General features: G+C 41.3%; 2 protein-coding genes across 2 annotated transcripts in view; one reads left to right on the top strand and one right to left on the bottom strand.

Moving 5' to 3' along the window:
• Nucleotides 1-373: 373 nt before the first annotated feature.
• On the top strand, nt 374-11580 carry TMEM165 (transmembrane protein 165). Its single transcript, XM_032186331.1, has 6 exons — nt 374-577; nt 1527-1752; nt 4294-4469; nt 5271-5453; nt 8401-8506; nt 9346-11580. Exons 1-6 carry the CDS (start codon nt 374-376, stop codon nt 9420-9422), a joined length of 972 nt encoding a protein of 323 aa, XP_032042222.1. The 3' UTR covers nt 9423-11580.
• A 5518-nt stretch (nt 11581-17098) lies between these two features.
• CLOCK (clock circadian regulator) overlaps nt 17099-22186 on the bottom strand; it is a 59071-nt gene continuing 53983 nt past the window's right edge. The window contains 1 exon segment of the mRNA XM_032185927.1: nt 17099-20905. Coding sequence (XP_032041818.1) covers nt 20717-20905 — 189 coding nt within the window. The 3' untranslated portion in view covers nt 17099-20716.

Raw genomic sequence — 22186 nt, 5'->3', positions numbered from 1 at the left:
ATGAAAACTGAAGAAATGCTAATTGAGTACTTAGTGTTTTATATTTACGTTACACGTAACACACTTCTTGTCGTGTGGTAAGCGAAAATATGTATCTGTGTGAAAACTGTGAGGAGAAAGCAGGGTGCAGGGAGCCATTTGAGCCGCATTTTGTGCCTGGCCAGCCATCGGGGCGCATTTTTATTCCGTTTTCCCCCTTTTGCGGGCCTGCTCCCGGCGCCCTCCCCGTGAGGAAACGCGGCTGAGGGGCGGGAGGCGGGGCCTGGCGCAGCCCCTCCCTCCCCGGGGGCGCGGCGGTTGGGCCGCGCGGCGCTGCCGGTGACGCGGCGCCTTTAAGAGGCCCGCAGCAGCGCCGCGCCGGGCCTCGGCCGCCATGGGCTCCGCGGCGCCGCGCTCCGCGCCGGGACGGCCCCGGCCCCTGCGCCCGGGCCCGGCTCCGGCTCCGCCGCCGGCCGCCGCCGCCGCCTTGGCGCTGCTCGTGCTGCTGGCGGCGCCCGGCGGGCTGCTGGCGGCGCCCGAGGAGGAGCCCGGCCGCAACAAGGTGCCGGCGGCGCAGGGAGCGGCGCAGGGAGCCGAGGTGAGGCTTTGAGGGGGGGGAGGGGGGAGCGGGTTTTAAATCCTGACGGAAAATTGTCCGGGGGCCGTTAGGAGAAACCCAACGGGCGGGGGGCGCCGCACCTCAGGCAGCTGAGGGAGAATTACACGCTCACCGCTTGGTAAATGACGGGTGAAAAGTTTAAAAATCAACCCCAAAAACGTACAGCGCTGCGGATCCTGTCAGGCGGCGATCCATCCTTGAGCGTGCACGGATCCACTTTCTCTGGTCAAACGTGCACAGCAGCCTCCTTGTCGTGGGTCCTGCTTTCGATGATGGGTATCTCAGTCTTCTTAAAACGTAAACACTAATTATTAAGGAGAATCTGGAATGTGCCGGTCAGGTCTGGCCACTTGGAAGTCGGAGAGATGGTTTTCAGCAAACAAAATATAACCAAAAAAGTTTACGCAGACTTGCATGAAATGTGAACGTGGTTGGGATGCTCGGGCTCTGCAAGGGAAGAAAGGGATCCTGACAGACATTCAGAAGGCTTCACGTTTTTCCTAAGCTGTCATCATTGCTCAAGAGCTGTTTGAAGAGTCTAATTCTTACTATTTTTATCCCAAAATTGCTTGTTTGGTCGAGGATCATAACATAAATAGGCACAGACTGTAAAGGCAGAGCAATATTGGAGCTGAGCTAAAGCTGCTTTCCCCTTGTTTCACTGTAGCAGTGGTAATAGCCTGCGTGCTGAAGTACTGCCTCAGTAATCAGAGCAGCATCTTCTGGCTGAGAGACTGACTCTTAGTCCGAGGTAGGTGGCCACCAGTAAGGTGTTAATGATAGTTAATGCTGCACAAGAGCTGCACACTTGCAACGCCACCCTAGGCTGTACCATATGGCAGGAGCAATACCGAGCTCAGTACTTCCAGGAGTCAGATGTCCAAGCCTAATTAACTGGTCTTTGTTTTGTTTTGTCTCTCCCTTACAGAAGGGGTCCTCGCCCGTTGCTCCAGTTCACCTCGTCAGCGAAGAGTCACCTGACAAGACTAACTTGGGCTTTATTCACGCATTCGTGGCTGCTATATCGGTCATCATTGTATCGGAGCTGGGGGACAAGACCTTCTTCATCGCGGCCATCATGGCGATGCGGTACAACCGTTTGACTGTCCTGGCTGGTGCTATGCTTGCCTTAGGCCTGATGACGTGTTTATCAGGTTAGCCCTCGCAGTGTTTTGGTTTGTCTATTAAAACATACTGGGTAAATATGTATTAATCAATACTTCTTAACTGAAATTAAATCGAAGATAGTAGGTATATGCTGTTTGAGGAGGTATATTTCTGTTTTGAGGAGATTCTGAAGGGTTGTCAGGGGGCTGTAGCTCAAATCAAGTATTTAGGCCCATAACTCTAATTAGGTGTTTATACTCCCTAGACGTATATATATGCATATAAGGGAAAGGAGCGGAATTGGAAGTCTGAAGTACTTCCTTGGGTTTTGTGCTATTACATTCCTTTCTATTTTTAGCACCTATTAAATTAGCACATCTAAAAAGACTGTAGGGGTGACTTTTTTTTTCTCCTAAGGTGAAAGATCCTTAACACAATGCCAAATTTCCCTCATCTGCCTTGTATATTTGTAGATGGTTGGAAGCTGTGCAAGTGAAAGATTACGTTCTGTCCTGATCCTTTGCAGTGCATGGTACTGACAGAGCAAAGAGCTGGAGGGGAAGTGAGGTGTCAAATGGCACTTGAGGAACAAGTAGCTCTGGGTGCTTACATAGCTGTAATTATAAAATGGAGCAGCCTTCAGGTATATCAGACGCAGCATGTAGTTTGTGTATGTGCTCCTTTCTAAATATGCCTATTCCAGAAGTACTTGAAGCCTATGAACGGGCTTCAGGCCTCTCTGTTCTTCAGATGTATAGCCACTGCTCTGTGTTGCTGTATGCATTGCTGCAATTATCACTGTGGTCTCAGAGCAGTTTCCATTCACACTGTGCGTAATGGCAGCATTATAAGAGTCTCTGCTATTAGTCACACCAGTCTCTGAGCGTTGTTCCACTGCTGCACTGCTTGCTTCATTTAACTTCAGCTAGTATCATAGGTGATGGTGCACCATGTGTAGCTTGTGAGCTCTCTCTGCCATCTGTCCATTACAGCCCTCCCTTTTTTTATATCAAGCCTTCCTTCAAATCTTCCCTTCTTGATGCTTTTTCATGAAAGCTTTCTTTTCTAATTTCTTCCCTAGTTTAGGGGTTCCCAACTGCTGTTTTTTTTCTATTCAGACAGGAGCTGCCTTTTTTCCCCTCTCTCTGCCCTTGTTTCTTACAAACACAGCAAGCTGTGTTTAGAACTTCCTGGTTTTTGTTTTGTTTGTTTTTTTCCTACCTTGATTTCATGAAATCCTGCTCATTTAAACTCAGTAGCTCCAAATAATCAGTGTGTGGGTTTGTTGTGTTGTTTTTTTCTTCTCCAAGCTGTGCTTAGAAACATTTTTACCCTTGTGACATAACAAGCTGCCTTACCATTCTGATCATTTCATCGTTTTTGTGCTTTGTATATGGTAAGTAAGGCTAAAACCATCTTTCTGTGTAGTTTCTTTCATGGCTTTACTACAGTATTTTTAGTCTTTAAAAGCAAGTTTAGGTGAAATTCTTCTGTTTTACTTGGCAATAGAACTAATGCTGTTATTCATGTGCGTATGTACTGTGATCACTCATACTACAGCCTAACTCTATTTTGGTCTGATAGTCGTACTTGGGGTAGTGGCAGTGTGGATGGATTAACTTTCAGGCTGCGTAGTAACTTCTGAGCCCAGTTTGAACTGTGAAGGCATGTAATACGCTTCCATGTAGCTCACTGCATGTGCAGTAAAACAGCAGAGACAATTAATTGTGAGTGCATGGTCCAAACAGCTGTTTCCTCTTATTTACACAGGCCTTTTATGTCCGTGATGCCTGGATGCACATTTCTTCTTTTTGAGAGCTAGTTTTGGCTTGGGATGATCACCTTTGATACCCATAAAGTAGATGCTCTGAGATGCTCTGTGGAGATGTCCTTTAGTCTTTGAGTGGGATCAGTGCTTTTATATTAAAGGACAATTGAATTTTGTCACCATGCATGTTTACGGGGAGTGTGGGGGAGAGAGGAATAGTAATGTGCAGGTATTTGCAGTTGGCAAAGAAGAAATGAGTGAATTCAGGCAACCAGATGGTTAGCAGGTTTGTCTAGTAAATCCATCTTGCAGAAAATACTATTCTGACTTGATCCAATAAATAAAGACAGGTCTGAAATAAATGAAAAAAGATTGGAAAGAGATGCCATGCCACATGTAGCCATACATATAGATAGATTTAACTGGTATTGTATGCCATGACTAATGTAACATGGTTATAGATGAAATCTCTTGATCTGCTTGGAGAAAAGCAGGATTTGTATAGACCTTGAGTGAAAAGGCAATTTTGCTTGGACTTACGCTTTGTCAGTATGCTATTCTTTAGAACAGTAGCACATCAACTTTGCCTGGTGTACCTCATCTCTGTGTTAATAGACTTCAGTCTCTGGTATGACCAGTAACAGCTGGAGTTTCTGGAGTGTTGTCTTGCAAAAATAGGAAATGATAGGAAACTTTTTTTTCAAAGCATTTGTTTATTAGTGGAAACTTGAATCCCAGACTTTGCTAGCAAGTGTTTTTAAGGTATGGGGAAAATAATATTTATGCTTGACTTTGAAAATACACATTTGTTTTCTTTCAGTTTTGTTTGGCTATGCCACAACAGTTATTCCTCGTGTGTACACGTACTACGTGTCAACTGCGCTGTTTGCAATTTTTGGCATCCGAATGCTTCGGGAAGGCTTGAAAATGAGTCCGGATGAGGGTCAGGAAGAGCTGGAGGAAGTTCAAGCAGAAATTAAGAAAAAAGATGAGGAAGTAAGTCAAAACTGTCTGTGAATTATGGCTAATGAAACAGCTACAGCTTTCCACTTGCAGAACTGCAGTGTGTTTGTGGTGTTCAGCCATGTCTGGGATTAGTGAGAGTCTGCACAGCAAATGTGTGGGCAGCTGGACAGAAGTGGGCCTCGGGAGGCTGCTCCAGCACATGATTCCGGTTCTGTGGCATATCCTACTTCTGTGGAGAAAAGGGGTTTTCTCCAGAGAGCCCATTTTTAAAAAAGGCATGTGCTAGCAGAGAGGGCATGAACAGTTGCTCTTTCATCGCTTTCATGGTCAGGTAAGATAACACTGAGGTTTGTGGTGCTGCAGCAAAAGTCCTCTTACAATAACTTTATAAATAAACTAGTCCACTTCTAAGGAATAGTATGCAATAGTAATCTTATTTCTGTTAAATTTTTTTGGTCAATTTTATGAACTCCTAATTAGAGAGCCACCGCTTTTGAATTGGCGTCTATACCTCTCAGGTTGTCTATACCTGCTTTGGAATAGGAAGGAATCCGTAGTTTGAAGTCAGGTATTGTTCCTCTTGTGCTCACAAAGCAGATATAAGCTTTAAGATGAACAACAAGTGGAAGTTAGAGGTGATTACAGATGTATTTGTGTGTATAATAAGCATTTTAAAATGCCATCTAATATAAAATGTTGCTAATGCACCAGTCAGTGGTAATAACATTCCAGATATTAAATTACTAGCTTTACAGTTTAAGTATTTCATTTAGGTTATTTAGTTGATATTTCTAATCATATATATTTTTTTTTTTCCCTTGTCCTCTACAGCTTCAGAGAACTAAACTGTTAAATGGTCCAGCAGATGTGGAAACAGGGTCAGGCACCACTATACCTCAGAAGAAATGGCTACATTTTATTTCTCCAATCTTTGTTCAAGCTTTTACTTTAACATTTCTAGCAGAATGGGGTGATCGTTCCCAATTAACAACCATTGTCTTGGCAGCCAGAGAGGTGAGTGTTGCAGAACGCCCCCTGTCCTTTTGCTCTCTTTGAGTTGTGTGTAGATTAGTGGGGCAGACAAAATATCCTTGCAGGAGGTGTCAGATTCACCTGCTGCTGTATTATGCATTAATGTCACAGCTGTGCTGAGTGAGACCTGAAAATAAAGGCATTGAGGCTCTGCATATTATTAGAGCTATTGTCGCATGATTGGGACTGCACAGGCATTTCTGAAAGTAGTTGTATTCAGCTGCATGATATAAAACAATTGTTATTTGTTACGGTGTAGAAAGATAGATGTTACAGAACCTCTTTCTTCGATCTGTGAGATCATACAGCTTTAACACAGTGGCTTTAAAAGGAGACCTTCCTCATAACAAATTTAAAACTGTTAAGAAGATACTTTAAAAATATATATATTAAATATTAATATTAAATATTAAATTTAGTGTATGACACTAAAATTCCAAACAACTTTACAGTAATACTTTAAATGAAATGGTACTCAGCGTGATGATCAGAATGTATGTAACTGTAATACATTTAAAGGAAGATTAAGGCTTATAGTCAGCCTTTTAATAAACTCACATAGTTTCCCTGTGCTCTCCATTTGTTGAGATGATTTAATTTTTTTTTCCTAGGACTCAGGTTTCCTTCAGCAGACTCTCGGACCTTCTCTTGAGGCTGTGTAATGAAGGAGGCTATAATCTGTAGGAACCTCTTGCCTTTATTGCAGTGTAGGGAAGGTGCTTAGAGTTAATGAGGCAGGGAACAGCAGAGGATGATCTCATTGTTCAGGCAGCTACATGCCATCTGGGGAAGTTAGGAATTATTACTACTGCCTCTGCCAAAGTTTTTATAAAGTGTTGGGTAAATTGCTTAAGCCCATCCTGCCACAGGTAGTTGTTGAATTCTCTTTTGCATTTTTCTGAGCATCCTGTTAAGAAGTGTCAGTTGGACTCTGATGTGGTTTGTGAAGGTGCTGAGCATTGCAACTAAAGCCTGTGGATGTTGAGCTTTTAATGTATTAAGTGTTTCTATAAGTGGTATGAAAACACATACTATGAAAATGAATTCGAGGTGTCTTGATCATGGCTTTCAAAACCAACGAATGATCATGATCTGGATCTCTTCTTGTGTTATCCATGGGATTGTTTTTATACCACTTTCGTAATGTATTCAGGTGAATTCTTTGTGAAGTGCTAAGATGTATAGCAGAAGTGTTACAGAAGTATTACGAGTTAAAAAATTATACAGAGATTGTGAGTAGTGTGGGAAGTTAGCTGTGACCATACATTCTCCAATGACATGAAAGCAAAATACTCTGCTCTTTAAGTGGGTAGTGTCCATCCTGTCACAATGAGTGAAACAGGGTTCCTTTGGATGGGAAAATAAATGGTAGTTTAAACTGTCTCCTGTATAAAACAGGAGAAAGATTTAAGTCTGTCTTAATGAACCTAATCCTGAAAAGAGTCCTTAAGAACATGGTTAAATACCTTAATATTTCCTGCATATTAATATAAATATTAATATAAATAAATATAAATGTTAATAAAAATAAATATAAATATAATATTAATACCTTAATAATTTCCTGCATATAGGAAATGTTCATCACTCTGTGTTTGAAAGGGAAACCAAAGAAATTCTATCCCATCACGTTACACTGACTTTCTTGGCAGTATCTGAGCACTTGTGCTACTGAAGATACTATACTAATGGAAGAAGTCATAAATTATTATCTGCCAGGGACCGCAGTCAGGAATCGGGTAGAGGGAGAGCAAGATCTACCCTTTGCCTAGAGGGCTGCCAACAGCATAGAAATGAGGGGTTCCAGGAATATTTGATTCTATTTCCAATAATGGAGGCAAGTGTATTCTGCTGGCTCAGCTCTACTTCCCTCCTGGGCTTCTTAGTCAGCAGCTTTTTGTTCTTTGTCCACTACTCCGTAGCTTCTCTCACTAGCTCGTGCTTCTGGTTTTTGATCAGTTGGTGTTGTCTGTTTTGTTCACATCAGATCACTTCCTGGACAGTTTTCCTGTTTCTCTTAGAGGCTTCATGTGTTCCTCCTGTGGAGGCAGTAGCTTTTTCTGCTCTCTGAGCTGGAAGTCTCACTTTCCTTCCTGCAGGAGAGGCTTGCAGAGGACTCGACTCCACTTTCCTTAGTGCAGCAGAAAACCACGCTCTTATCTAGCCTCCTTTATCTATCATTAAAAGATTTGTTTTCTCTTTCTAATGCTGAGTCTTCTGTTCTGTGAGGCTTTTAATATATATGCTGCCCTTAACTGTGCAATTTGTAAACAGATCTCAGACGTCTTTAAGTAGTAATTTGTTACTGCAGTGAGAAGGTGCGCATTATGCAAAGAGGTGAAAGCATTTGTTGACAATACGTTTTGAAAGCAGTTTATTATCCTCAAGACCAAAATTTTATCGTACTCCCTTCTTCAGTTGATTTGTATTTTTGGGGGGAGCTGGAGTATAGAGCGCACTCTTGTGAAGCTGGACAAAGGAGCTGGAATGTTTTAGCTACTGAAAACATACATTTGCAGTCCATGAATTATTTTTTTCCCCATTCCTTATAATTAGGTTGGTGTTCTTCCAGCTGATGCATATTGTATTTCGCAACAGCTGCCACTTTACCTCCAGAGATTACTTAAATCACTCTGCTGTACTTAAACACTTGCGGATCTGTGTTTAACCACTCAAAGGTGCTTCTTGGTTGAAACATCCCATATTAGTCAGGTTTAGATTTAAGCCTGTCGCACGAGCTGAAATATACTGTTACTGTTCCTTAAGACGATGATAGATGCTGAAGCAGAGTGACCACCAGGGAATGCTCCTCATGCTTCATCCTGCCTAACCAAAGAGCCAAGTTATGGCCCTCTCATGGTAGGAGCTTGTCATGGGACTAGTAGGCTTTCAGTTGCACTGATGTTTCCCTTTTGTCTTTTCTCCTCAGGATCCCTATGGCGTGGCAGTAGGAGGAACAGTGGGACACTGTCTGTGCACTGGTTTAGCAGTTATTGGAGGGAGAATGATAGCACAAAAAATTTCTGTGAGGACTGGTAAGTAAAAACTCATTCCAACTGAAAAATGTATTAATGTTGGCGAAATGGCTGTAATGTCAGTAGTAGCGTGCTTGGGAAGGGTGTTGCTTGAAGCTTCTGTAATTTCCTGCCAGGGTTTGGGTCTGTGTGCTTTCTGTAGTTTCAGAAAAGGTGAGGGGGTGGTGGTGTAAACATCTACAAAAGGTGAAATGCATATTCTGTCTCCTTTGTTATGGCAGTAGATGATAGATGCTAATCTAACAATGATTTAATGTCCTATAAATAAGCTCAGTGTGTATCTGTGGCTGGAGGAATGGCCTTACTAGGTTAGATCAAAGACCCACCTAGCCCATTAGCTTGTTTAGAGTAGTAAAATGGGCCAAAAGCAGTGATATCGCCCCATTTCCTAGCGGCTTGTGGCCACTGTAAGCAGGGAATGGTTTTCATAGTCTCTTTCAATATAGTTACTTAAACTGTTCTAAAAATGCTAATCAATAATATTACTCTTAACTGATGACTTGCTCCAGCTTGAGAATATTGTATCTTAATTTCCTCCATATAGCCAAATAATCAACAGTAGGAATCAACCTCTCTTTTACATGAGCTGAAGTAATACAAGTCAAAGCTTCCTTCTAGGGACCAAAATACATTCTTGTAAATAAAATCAGACAAGGGGGTGGCATATGGACATCCTGACACTAAGCTAGAAATAATGTCTACTGTTTGCAGTATATATTTTAAAAGTAAGATTGTTTTGGGAATCAGACTTCTTACAAATAAATAATCTGTAATGTGCCATGGGAGATATTTAACTTTCTTAGTATCTAATTTCTTTTTGGTTTATTTTTCCTTTTCAGTGACAATCATAGGAGGCATTGTCTTCTTAGCTTTTGCATTTTCTGCACTATTTATAAGTCCAGACTCTGGTTTTTAAATTTTTTCATCACTGCAAAACGAGGATTGAAAGCATCGAGCAGCTATCCTTGTGTGGTTTTGTATATAATGTACAGAATTAGAGTTAAACAAGCACTGAAGATGAGACACTGAACTTTTTATAGCAAATGATCTGTGGGATTGACGCATTTATGGACAGCTTCTGCGGTGGAGATCTGCTTACTGTCTGGTTGTATATTCAGTGGTGCCTGCTCCCTTGGTAGGATTTGTGCGGTTCTGTTTGCTGGACCTGGCTCAGCTGAGTTTTGAGGACCTACATCAAAAATATCGAGGCTTCTTTTTTTTTCTTCCTCCATTACACACTTCCACCTCTCTTCAAGAGCTTATTCTTAAGTCTTCTCTGAAGCAGACCATAAGTGTTTTGTCCCATATTGCTTTGACAAAGCATTAAAGAGAAAACGGCTGACTCCTTCTTCTGAGGACTTGGGTTCCAGAATGTGCCTGAGGCTGGATAATCTAAGCAACAAGAAGCCTGGGAGCAGCTCCTATACCATGGAGTGGCTGAGCCACCAACAGAGCATTTTATAAATTTAATGTAGAGGGCAAACTTCTTAATCAGGGATTTATATCAGGAAATCGGTGTCTGGCGATTAACAACCTACCATGTTCGATATGCAAACTGTCTGAAGCTACTATTATTTGACTTTTTTTCTCCTTTTTTCTGAATTTTAAAACGTTAAGGTATGTGGAAAATAATGAAATGGTCCAACGTAACGATATTCCATTCCCAGGATTGAACAATAATGGAATTCTTAGATTTAGATGTGTTCATATTTTTCTTTTTAGGAATAGAAATGTAATCTGGAGGAGTATTAATAAAACATAGTGTCTCCATTTGAGTTATTTTCAGTATTGTTTTTGACAGTTCCCATAATTCTTGCCACAAAGGTTAAAGTAATGGTTATATATCTAAGGCTAGGAAAGTTTATAAATTTATTTTGGATACTGTTATAAATGCCAGTTATAAACACTTCAAGAATGTTGACAGCTTAAGATGTGTGGATTACTGAAACGTGTTTTTCTCTGCTATTCAGTGCCTGTTTGGGTTCTGAGTCAATAGCTCAAATAACCCTCTGAGATCTATTCAGTGGCAGTCTTGTGGAGTTGAAGATACGGTTTCTAGTGGCAGCAGTCGGCTTTTTACTCAAGTTCAAGTAAGATGCAGCCTCACAGATCTGACCATTCAGTGTGTAGCTTGAGAACCGAGCATTAGCCCTTCCCTTGGGTTTCTCTGCCAACAGACAGACAGCACTTAGTGCCACCTTGCTGGAAACCCAAGGCTGTGGCAGCTTGCTCCCTTTCATGCACAGCTGTATGAAAGTAGGTTACAACTTCAGGCTCCAAGCCTAAATATTCATGCCTTGACCTGAATGAAAGGTGTGCTGGCAGTGCCCTGGTTAGTTTCTGGGCAATGTGCTGTGTTGTTCTGTTTAGTTTGAACCCAACGTTAGCCAGTCACTGCAGCCTGCTCTCTCCCATGCCCTGGAAACATGCTGTGGGCAGTGTGTTTAAACTCATACCTGCAGGGGATGTGTCACACAGGTCATGTCAAAACAGAAGGTGCAAGGAAGAGCCTGAATTTCTAACTGCTCGCTGGACAGCTGTTTGTTGTGTTACCCCGAAGTGGTACTGCTGGATTACAGCGTGTTTGTCAAGTAATTATGGTGCTGCAGGCTGCTGCTCATCCTGCCAAAAGCTCTTGTCAAAAGACAAAGCCAGACTAGCTGGCTGCGTTCTCATGTAGAAACCTTCCAGTCTTTATATACACCGCTTAAAGCTGTTTTGGTATTAAAACAATTACAAACAACAGAAAAAAGAAGCTATTTACTGTGGTGTTTGTAGAGGTAAATGTGAAGTTGCAGAACGCATCCAGGCAACTTCTGCATTTACATTTTACTGTTCCAGGCTTGTATGTGATGCAAAGTACTGCTTTTGACCGCTATCTGGCTGCTATCTAACAATAGGCAGGTAAGACTTTAGTCTGAATAATGGTCCTACTGTTTTTTTGTTTGTTTTTTTTGTACAAACATGGACTTATGCTTAGAAATCTATTACAAAATTAAACAGGTTCTGAAAAGTTAGAAAAAGCTTTAAAACGTACTTTAGCAGTTGCTACTAATTACAGTGATTTAACGTTGTCACTTGCCTGCTGGAGTTCTTCACAATTCAAGAAATCTGGTGGAGCCTTGTTACGGTGTCCCTGAGCCTGCTGAAGGTGATCGAAGATTCCCAACTTACTTTTGGCAGCTCCGTGTCCGCTGTCCTGTCCTTCCACATGGCCTCGTAGTGCTCGGACCCCAGCCGTCTCTCTCGACTGTTGGCTTGGACTGCAGCCACCTGGCTTGCATTTTTGGCTGGTTCAGGAGCTGGGATTTTGGCAGCTTTCATCACTGCTTACTCATCCTACTAATGCGCTGCCATCAGAGAGGTGTGTGGCACTGTTCATCTCGAAATCCCGATACAGGTAACATCTTAGTGTGTGTGTAGGGATTGATACAAAAGATATCACACCTGTGGTGGCTTACCCTTTAAGGGCAGCCTGTAGCATAAGCTTCTAGATGATGTTGTTAAAGCCTTTTCGTTGCCCACGCTTTCCTTAAAGTGGCAGGTGTTAATTGAAGAGGTAGGTATGCTGCTGAAGTAAATCTGCTTACTGCAGCTAAAACATATTTTGGGAGATGGGTTGCTGGGCTAAAATACCCCGTGTGGGAGGTGTTGAAGGCAGAACCTGAGACGATGCAGACTGGTGCTGCAGCCACTTGAGATGCCTTGTGAATTCAGAGGGTGAGGAGCTGAAAGGTAACGTTGTGGCGTGTGAGATGCTGACATATGCAAGCAGTCCTTCGCTCCTGCTCTCCCCCAACCCGCTCCCCTACCTGCCCTAAATTTGGCAGAAGTTACTGGTCTTTACTTAGAAAAGCAAACTTTTATCACTGTCTTGCAATTCCCTGTGCCAAGAACTAAAGAACTGTGGCATGTCTGAATGAGTGGTAGGTTATTTGTTGCACCTTTGTCTCATTTCCTCTTTTGACATACTAAGTTGTAATGTGTTTAACGGTGGAGTAGGGCATATGAGAGTGGATTATTTTGCGTTTTCTTGGAGATCCTGATGTCACAAGTTGTTTACCAACTGCAGGAGTGCTCAGGCTGCCAGTTAAAGCACCAAGGGGGGCTTGAGATCTCACGTTTATAGAGATGCCCAAGCTATGAAACTTCAGCCAAGCACTTGTGGAGGGTGGAGGGGAAAAGTGGGGTAAGAAATCACCTGAAGTAACCGGGACAACAGAAGTCATCTTCCTTTCAGTTGTGTTAGAAGTACTCAGTAGTTGGTTTTAAAGTTTGTGGATTGATTTACTTTTGCCTTACAAGCAAGAATAAGATCAGCAGAGGAAAAAAAGCACGAGGAATAGTCAGAAGTGCCAGGTGTGGTTCTGTTTTACTGCTCTTGGCTACGTCAGCGTGCTCACGTGGAAGGGGATCAAACAAGTGCATGTCTGGGCAGTCCTGCAGTGGCAGCACTTGACCTGCTTGCTGATGGGGAGGAGGAGCCCTTTGCAGGGCTGGGAATTACAAAGTCTGTTAAACATCTTCCACTACAAGACGGCAGCGCGGGCTTGATACTGTGCTGGTATAACTGCTGCTGTCCTGAGGTGCAGCTGCTTCCTGGAGAGCAGTGCTTCTGGGGAAGGAGCTGGGGGTTGTATTAGCCAGGCAAGGCCCTGCTTTCCAGGAGCAAAGGATATAAAACATAAACAACAGTGCTCTTTCCCTTTGAAGCGTGGGTAAGCTTTGGGTTTGCCTTGCATATTAGAAACACCACAATAGCTCGAGCTTTAATTGTTGCAGTCCTCTGCAATTTCTTGTTCTTTTGTGGCTGGAGGATATTAAGTACAGTGGGTGAACGCTTAAGTGGTGAAAGGAAGGCTTTGCATTCCCTTCCTATTGCCTCTCAGCAATACAAACGTGGGTGGTGATCCAGCACAGATTTCCCATCCCTGCTGCAATGTGATCCCCACCAGCTCCAGGTGATTTCCCTGTCAGTTCCAGAGGCATTTCCCCATCGGCTTCTAAAACAGGAGCTAGCCTCTCAGGCTGTGCACGCAGACTTAAAGGTGTGTACCGCCCGCAGCTACTTGTTTCCAAGGCTTGAACATTAAAAACAAAATTGATATAATGGAGGCTGTTCTATTGGGATGAAAAAAAAAATCATGTCAAGTTTAAAATGAGCAAAAACTAGTTGCTGCTTGTTGTTTTCCAAGGTGCTTACTGGTTCACAATCCTCCCTACGTTGCATGTGGCAAAGTGTAGTAAGCAAAGATTAAGGTAGACCTGTAATCTCCAGTCCTGCCAGTGCAAAGTTGTTCAGGAGAAACCTTGTGAACCGCAGTACAGGTCCAGCCTGACAGCAAGCCCATTCTCAGGGCAATGCAAACGGGTGTGTTTGTTCTGGGCTGCTGCCTGGGGGTGTGACAGGCAGGTACTGACTAATTCTGCAAGTCTGAAAGCTGGCCAGGGGCAGGCTGTGTAATAGTTCCAGTCCTGGCACTGCTACTCACGGTCCTGTATGCTTAAAAAAAAAAAAAAAAAAAGCTCTCGGCTCTTGAATGAAGAGGACCATGTGGTTTCAGCCTCGCGCAGCTGGTTATCCTCAATTATTTGCATGGCTCTGGCCATCGTGCAGAGGCTTCTGCCATGCTGACGTGGCGTTTTTCCACAGCTTACCTTGTACTGTCCCAAAAGTCAGTGCTCCTGGTGAGTTGCTGCTGATCTTATTGCTAAACTTAATCCATAACACTTCTGTAACAGCTCCATCTGTCTGTCTGTGACATACTACAGAGGTGTGTTCCTTCTGCAGTTACATCCTATGTGAAAACAGAAGTGCCAAAGGTGTTCAGTAGAGGCTGTGCTACGAAGACTGGAGCTTTTGTTCTTACTGCATGCTGCCCTCTGACAGCTGAAGTCTTGAGGAATTTGTCTCGCCAATGGCTGAGGCCCAGCGTGGAGAGTTAAGTAACCTTTGGATTTCTAATCTTCGCAGGCACTTTATGGTTGCGTTCTCCTGTAAACAGAGGGTTTGTTTCTCAATTTGCACAGCAGCCAAATGACATTGAATGGCATTGCTTCAGGTGCTGCAGCAGTTATAATTGCTTGATAAGTTTATGGAAAAATACTTCGGTATTTCCAAAGTTCAGCTTTAAGGAAACTGCTCAGCTTGCTTGCTGCATGCTATCAGGCTTACCACGGGCAGGTGTAGACAGGCAGTCTTTAAGTGTGGCACTTCTGCAGCTAGTTTTGTTTTGGTTCATGGGGCTTGTGGCATCTGAAGGTTGTATACAACTTGCACAAGGGTTACTGAATTCCCAAAGGCAAGAGATCAGTATCTTTACATGGGCATCTGGAGAGATTGTAGAAGGAAAAGAACTGCAGACTGTAGAAAAAGCTAAGCATATGTATCACTTCTCCAGACATTCAGCTTCAATTACAGGATTTCCTTCCCTCCTACCTTTTCCTCGAGCACTTAGTTAATTTCAAATTATTAATTTCTTGTCGTTGACAGTCACGCCTTGATCAGTGAGAAAAGATTAGACCACCCTGACAGGTTACGTTCAGAGCAGTAAGTGCCTGCTCTAAAGGCATTGTGCTCAGCCAACTCTCTGCTTCTTTTTCAGTGGCATAGCTGACAGGTGAGATAATCCACGTGCCTTTAAAATACTATTCTTTGACAATCCACCAGCAGAAGAAACTCCCAGGGAGGAGAGTCACAGGAATTAAAGGAGAGTGCTTTGCCCCTGCCAGAAAGCGAGGGAAGGGGTATTCTTGAGAAGCTTTCCCTTACACCTAGAAATAAACCATCTGCAGTGCTGCTCAATCATTTTGACAGAGCAGGGACTGTATGTGTAAAGATACCAACACAGATTTTTGGTTGTGCACAAAAGTGCTGCAGGTGTAAAGGCAAAATAATAATGTAACCACACAAGTCAAAGGTCTCCAGGTTTTGGAGCGGGCCATCGGTTTATGAAGAGATACAGAGAGCAGACAAGAGAAGAGTACAGTATGCGTTTTTACTGAGATCTCACAAGTCGTGTCTGGGGAGGGGAGAGAAGATAAAATTGACATCAAGCAAATTCTCACAAGTCAGGTGTCTGGGTGGAAATGGTGAGAGCGCGCTTCACTGTGAAACTCTGATCAGCGTGACATTAAGCAACTCAGGAAAAAAAATCTAGAACCTTAGAAGCTACAAAAAGCAAAATTTTAAATGAGTTACATTTATTCAATTAAAAAAATTTGACAGTTAGTAATGGTCACATGAACACCAGGGAACTGTATCTACATTTCCTGACGTCAATATGAGCGGCACTAGGGTTTTTTTGTTTTACGTATACAAATCTAATGCCAGTTAAAAAAATACAAAACAAAACTGAAACCCAAGACACTGTGAAATCAACACTGCTTAAAAACTCAAATCTGATATATTTTAAAATAAATAGTTTTTACCTTTCTGCTTAAAAAAGACAACTCACCAACCGCTTTCAAAGCAGTAACATTTTTAAGACCGTTCCCAGAAGTGTATCATAAATAATTACCCCTTGATTGTCTATTAATGCAGCATCTCTCAGTCTCAGCTAGGGTCTCTGTATTAGGCCACACAGGATTTTGTTCAGACACAGTGTTTTGTTTTGTGTTTTTTTCCCTCCTTTTTATTTAGGTACAATTTCTTTGAATATAGCATATCATGCTGGCAAAACTCATGCAGATGACATAGCATGAAGCATAACAGAGCTTAAAATTACCTGTTTAAAAACAAATACAAGGAATGTAGTGTTAAAAATCATGATACTGAAAAAGCAAGTATCCAGTCTCACGGACAACCAAGACACTTCCAAACGTTCTCTCACAGTTGTCTCATCTACTATGATTTGTTTAAATACGTCTTTTTAAACCCAAATTCACTTACTTAACTCTGCAACTTTTTTCCACCAGGGATAAGTAAAAAAATAAAAAGTTAATTATTAAAACTAGTCTCTTTCCTTTTAATCAAAATAACCATTTTTCCAGCCCTCTGACTGTACATCTAATTTTAATAACGATTTCAAATAGAGAAACTCATGAATCTGACATTTGACATCTCCCAGTGCCACGACACTTACAACACTCAGAACAATACCTGGGTTAAACCTCTGAACATATAAACGCTTTTTGAATCGACTTCAACATTTGAAAAAGGCCACATCTTTAAACCTTCAGTACAATTTCACACAAATTATAATCCTAAGGGACACTTCGAATTACTGAGCAGGTGAGTAAGCCCCCAGATGATTCTCTCTCATAGGCAACTGTGCAACTTAAAAAGTCTCCTTCAAAGGAAGCTATAATCAGTAATCCTTTCCCCGTGCCATATAAAACACAAAGCCAACCAGTTTTCGAAGCCTTTTTAATCTTGCACTTTGAGCCTCAAAGGATCACCATATTAAAGAAACATTTTCCAGAAATGTCTCTCTTGACAGTTTTATGCATGTTTTTCCTTGATGCCCCCCCCCCTTTTTTAACAGTTTCACTGACTAAAGAAATAAACTGTTTTTCAAATAGTCTTTTCAGTAAAGTGCTTGTCATTACTCAAAAAAAAAAAAAGTGCTATTTGAATCTTAAGAAATTTTTTTCTGTGAAAAACTGCCTGATATAGCTTTATTTGTATTTCTTTTTACATAAAGTTGAAATGAAACCTATCTGTTGTAAGGATACTGGGTTACTAATTTTGGTGTTTGGCAGCAGGCAAGATGCCCACAGAAGGTGGTGACACACTGGAACCGTAGTGCAGAAGGTAAACCTTCTAGATGAAATGGAAGGCATATGGAGAGCTCCTACTAGAATCCTTTCATATTTATATACAAATATAATATATATTAAATATAATATAAAAATAGCTATATTCTTTTTTTCTCTGAAATTATCCTAGAAGCTTTTCTTCAAATCCTCACCCATTGCAGGCAATGTCTTCTAAACCCCATGCAACTCTGCTGTCTGTCTCACTCCGCTACGTGCCACCAGCCCGTTTCTTCATAAACACCGTCCTCTCCTTACCAGGCTCCTTCCCTTCTGTCAGAGTCATTCTGTAACGGTTACGCTCCAGGACCTGCAGCATCACAGCATTCGTTATCGTGCCCTTCATTAGGATGTTGCAAATAAGTCTATGACTGCAGTAAATGAATCAGGCAGAAGCAAAAGGCTGATTAAGAAAGAGGCAATAGCCTGGTCCTCTTCCCACTACAAATCAAGGACAGCTCAGGAATTGATTCAGCAACAGGGGAAGCTGCAGACACCTTAACCATGCACCTCTCAGTCACTAGCTGTGAAACAAAGCATTTGCATCCTTGCACAGGATCTGGGCCAAGTTCTACTTACGTACTTGCTTGTGTATAAAGTTTACCTGATTTCGTGGTAGGGATTTCTTTGTTTTTCCAGTTTGAATTTCCCCATCTTCTATACTTTCCCTACGAGCTGGTAGTTCTGTAATTGGATGACCTCTCTCTGAGGTTACAAAAAGCTTCTTGATCAAAGCGTACATTTCTACAGTTCTCTTTCAGCAGCCACGCTATTGTCGTCATCTAACTTCTCTCTTACCTAGTTGAGCCTTTTTACCAACAGACCTATAGCAGCACACCAGAGTATTTGGGAAGGGGGAGATGGGAAGAGAAGTTTAAACAAAGCTTTATGTAAAAAGCTGCATCATTAACTGCTTGGCTGGTATCTCTATTTCTTGTAATTCCCATATAACAGCTTAATACACCTATTTTACCACTATTCCAGAGTTCTAACGGCACTATTAAAGCTCTCCCAGATTTTTTTTAGTGCTCTGTTATTACTGTAATTCGTTAACAATTTTTATCTAACCTATTTTCCATTAACAGAAGTGCTGATAGCACAGATCTCTAGTCAATGCAGCTTATTTTAGAAACTGGTGGAACGGTGTGGTAGTCAGAGTAGATAGAGCAAGGCAAACTTCTTTATATTGAGCTTGACAGAAACAGGTTTCTGACCATTACTCCAGCTCAGAGGATGCCAGAAACCCCTTCAAAGAACAGGATTTTTTTCCTAGCTATGTTTGGTTTTGGCACCTGCTCCTCACTCCAGGTTGAAAGAGGCTTCTTGGAGCAGAAACCAATCTCATTCTCTTTGGTACTATATTTCTCCTTCCTTGTTCACTACTGTGCTTTTTGGTGCCAAACTCTTGCTTTGTAACTGGGGAATAACAAGGATGCAATGGTGGGACACCTGCAGAGGCAAAGGCCAGCCTCAAAATGTAGCCAACAGCATCCAACGCTTGCTAAACTGGGATCACCTTCCTATGGGTTTGGCTCATCCAGTAATACAATCAAACTGTTCCATAGTACAAAATAGTCCACCACCATTTGGTTACATTCATTCAACTCCTCCTCTGTATTCAAGATTAATCCAGCTCTCTCTCCTTCCTACTAATTTTAACTGCTTTTGCTGTTTATTTATCAGATCTATCTGCATTTATTCATTTTCCTCTGAAGTTGTTGTTTTCACAAACTAGTACCATAAAAACCTACTGAACGTTTACTTAAAATAGCATATCTTATCTGTTGGAACTTTTTATTTTCTTTATAAAGTGAAGTTGCCTTCTGAAGTCTTAGTTCAGTGATACCTCTTAAATCAATAGCCTGGTAGTGTTAAATGCAATCTTGATCTCCCCCAACACATGCTTTAAACACTACAACAATTCTTTTTTTGTTGTTTTGTTTTAAATCAGGTTACTGTTCCTACTCCTGCAAAAGGAGTGCTCTCTGTTTTGAGATCTTTTAAGAGCATTACCTGTAAGGTCTGAGATTCTAGAGCTGCCTCTGTTTCTGACTAGTGTTTGAGGGGGAGCAGCACTCAAAAATGCTCATGTTCTCAACTCAGACCATCATTACAATGAACACAGTACAGAAATAGCTATGAAGCAGATACACAGGTTTGGTCGACAATGTACTAAGACTTCAAAATTGAGAATGGTTACAGATTCAAGACATTGTAATTCAAGATGTTCAACATTATCACCTGAATTAAAATCAAGGCACTATGGGTTTTTTTTGTTGTTGTTGTTAAAATGACCCTGAATTAGTTCTGACTAAAGAAAGATCTAATTTTTGAAGGAGAATAAAAAGATTCCAACATATTTTAACAAGTTACAATTCTCACCACAGAGAAAGTGGTTAAAAAGTGCCCAAAAGGTTATTAAATGTAAATATATTTTTGTGCAAATTACTCCTATAACTGAAACATTCTCGAAAATTACTGTCATTTTTTTAAACCTTTTACATAAATATTTCCAACTATGAACTATATCAAAAGATAGCTTTGGGGAATAAAATTCCAAACCATCCACAAGGAAGCAGTGCAAATTCCTATTTTTCAAATAAAATGAATTAGTTATGAAATGACGGATGATATTCATGAATCTGAATGTCCTGAACCCTGATGCATGATCACCAGTTCAAACAGCTTCATCAATAATTTAACCTCGAGAAGTCAACTAACCAACACACTATACCTCACCGAACAAACTGTGACATCACAGACAAAGCACAAACAGGAGACTTGTGCCCACACTAAGGGTGAAAATTATGATGCATCATGTTGTAAACAAAAGGGTAGAACAGAGGAGAACATTAGTCTGAGTATGGCATAAGAAATAAGGGAAACATATTCAAACCTACAAATAACAGATTACATTTTCATGCATCATATAAAATAATTTGCTCTTTCTCCTTTTATGCAGACATATACACAATATTTTACAGCATCTGTACAACAGAGAACTGGATTTCACACAACATTTTCAAAATATTTACTGTCCCTTAATCATCTGAAAAAATTAGATGTTTGTTGGACTATATTCCTGGCATTTTTTCTGCTAATTCAAATGATTGCTCCGTGTCCATTTTAATACTTTAAAAATGTACAGGACTGATAAAAAATACCAATATTTTCAGCATCCCTCTCATTTCAGTCACATTTTGAGATTTCACCTGGACAAATTAACACATGGCAGCAAATCCTTTAGAACACAGAAACTGGGGCAACTATCAAAGTTGGCCATGTCCCCATCATCACCTTGTGGCTTTTCTTAACAGGTTCCAGAAGTTAGCTGTAGATCTCAAGACCGTGGTGTTAGAAAGGCTTTGTACTGCTACCTCTGTAACCTCAGTGCAACTGTTTATGGAGCAGCCCCTACCTGGTAGTTTGCTTCAAAAAGAGGCAGAGCCCCAGCTATTGTGGCTGAACTTTGGAAGGATCAGTCATCTTGTCAGTTCTGTGTCGTGAAAGTTGCTGCTGCTGCTGCTGCTGCTGAGATTGATGCTGCTGGTGGTGGGACTGAGTAAAAGTGCTTTGTTGTAGTGGGAAAGCAGCAGAGAGGATAAGCTGAGCTGACTGATTTCCATGAAGTAACCTGGATGTCTGAAACATGCAAACAGAAGATTATTTTTCCTGCTGTACTGAGAAACAGGCCTAGCTTCTTTTTAACTTCTCAGAAGAGCTCAATCACAACAAACTTCTGATTTGGTCAATTAAGCTGAACAAACAACGCAAAGATTAATTCATACTAATGAAGCTGATTACAGCATCTAATTAATAAAGCAGCTGGTCTTCGTAATTTCCTGTAACAATAGGTAGAACACATGGCAGTTCATCTCCATGTCAAACCACAAGAGCATAACCGGGTCTAAGGAATCTATTTTAACAGTACGTATGGCTGTTTATGCAATCAGGCAAGAAAACAGTACATGACTTGGCACAGATCAAACTTATCCCCAGATAAAAATTAACCATCAAAGAAACTGCCATGTTTGCAGAACCAAACATCCTCATTGAAAGGGATTAATCACTTTTGGAAATAGTACTTATTTATAATGTTGACCTTTGTAGAACCAGAAGACGATGGTACTGAAGAAAAGCAGCTAATGCACTTGGACAGCTCAACCCAGAAACATGTTCTGCAACTACATCAACTGCTGCACCTGCAGAATCAGACTGTAAGAAGCCCCAGTGAACAGAGGCAGAAAAAAACCACACTGATCTTTTTCTCCTTTTAAGAAGGGAAAAAAATAAAACGCATTTATTTACTTCAAATCCCTGCACTTCGCTAGTTTGTATTAAAAATCCCAAACTTTTGCCTAGAAAAAATCCAGGACAGGAACAGACCTTTGGAGATCTTCATCTTCGCCAAATCTACTCTTTTTCATCAGAATGATGTCAAAACTGTACAAACGTCTTAATTTAAAAACAGATAGACACTACCTACCTGCTAAACTGTATTATTGTTGAAGTATCTGAGTTGTCAGAGAACACATTCAAACCTGCTCTGGTTTGATTCAGTTCCAAAGCCTCAGACTCCCACTACATAAATGAGTGCTGAAATTCAAATCACCAGGCATTCTTCATCTCCCTTGAAGGTCTTTTCCAACCTTAATGATTCTATGATTCTCTTTTTGATTAAAAATGTCAACTTGTGGCTGAAAAGCCTTTGCCTGATGCGTGAAATTGTATGTTCCTATGAAAAATGTTTTTAGCTAGTCAGTAGTTTCTGCCAATGACCTAGTCAAAGGAAATTTTATTTAACCCTAAACAGAACCTTAACTATTCGTTGTGCAAGTAAACACAGATGAAGCCTCCTGTTACTTACTCCACTGTATATATTCCACCTACACACAGGACCCCTCTTTTAATGCAAAGGGGATA

This window comes from Aythya fuligula, chromosome 4, assembly GCF_009819795.1.
Source record: "Aythya fuligula isolate bAytFul2 chromosome 4, bAytFul2.pri, whole genome shotgun sequence".
Classification (NCBI taxonomy): Eukaryota; Metazoa; Chordata; class Aves; order Anseriformes; family Anatidae; genus Aythya; species Aythya fuligula.
The sequence above is the reverse complement of the archived record's forward strand: the minus strand, read 5'-3'. Positions and strand labels throughout refer to the sequence as shown.

Bases quoted from the DNA above. Each gene is read 5' to 3' on its own strand.
- TMEM165 (XM_032186331.1), top strand. From the start codon at position 374: ATGGGCTCCGCGGCGCCGCGCTCCGCGCCGGGACGGCCCCGGCCCCTG. The intron at 1,753-4,293 runs GTTAGCCCTCGC...GTTTTCTTTCAG, and splicing joins CCTGATGACGTGTTTATCAG to TTTTGTTTGGCTATGCCACA. The intron at 8,507-9,345 runs GTAAGTAAAAAC...TTTCCTTTTCAG, and splicing joins AAAAATTTCTGTGAGGACTG to TGACAATCATAGGAGGCATT.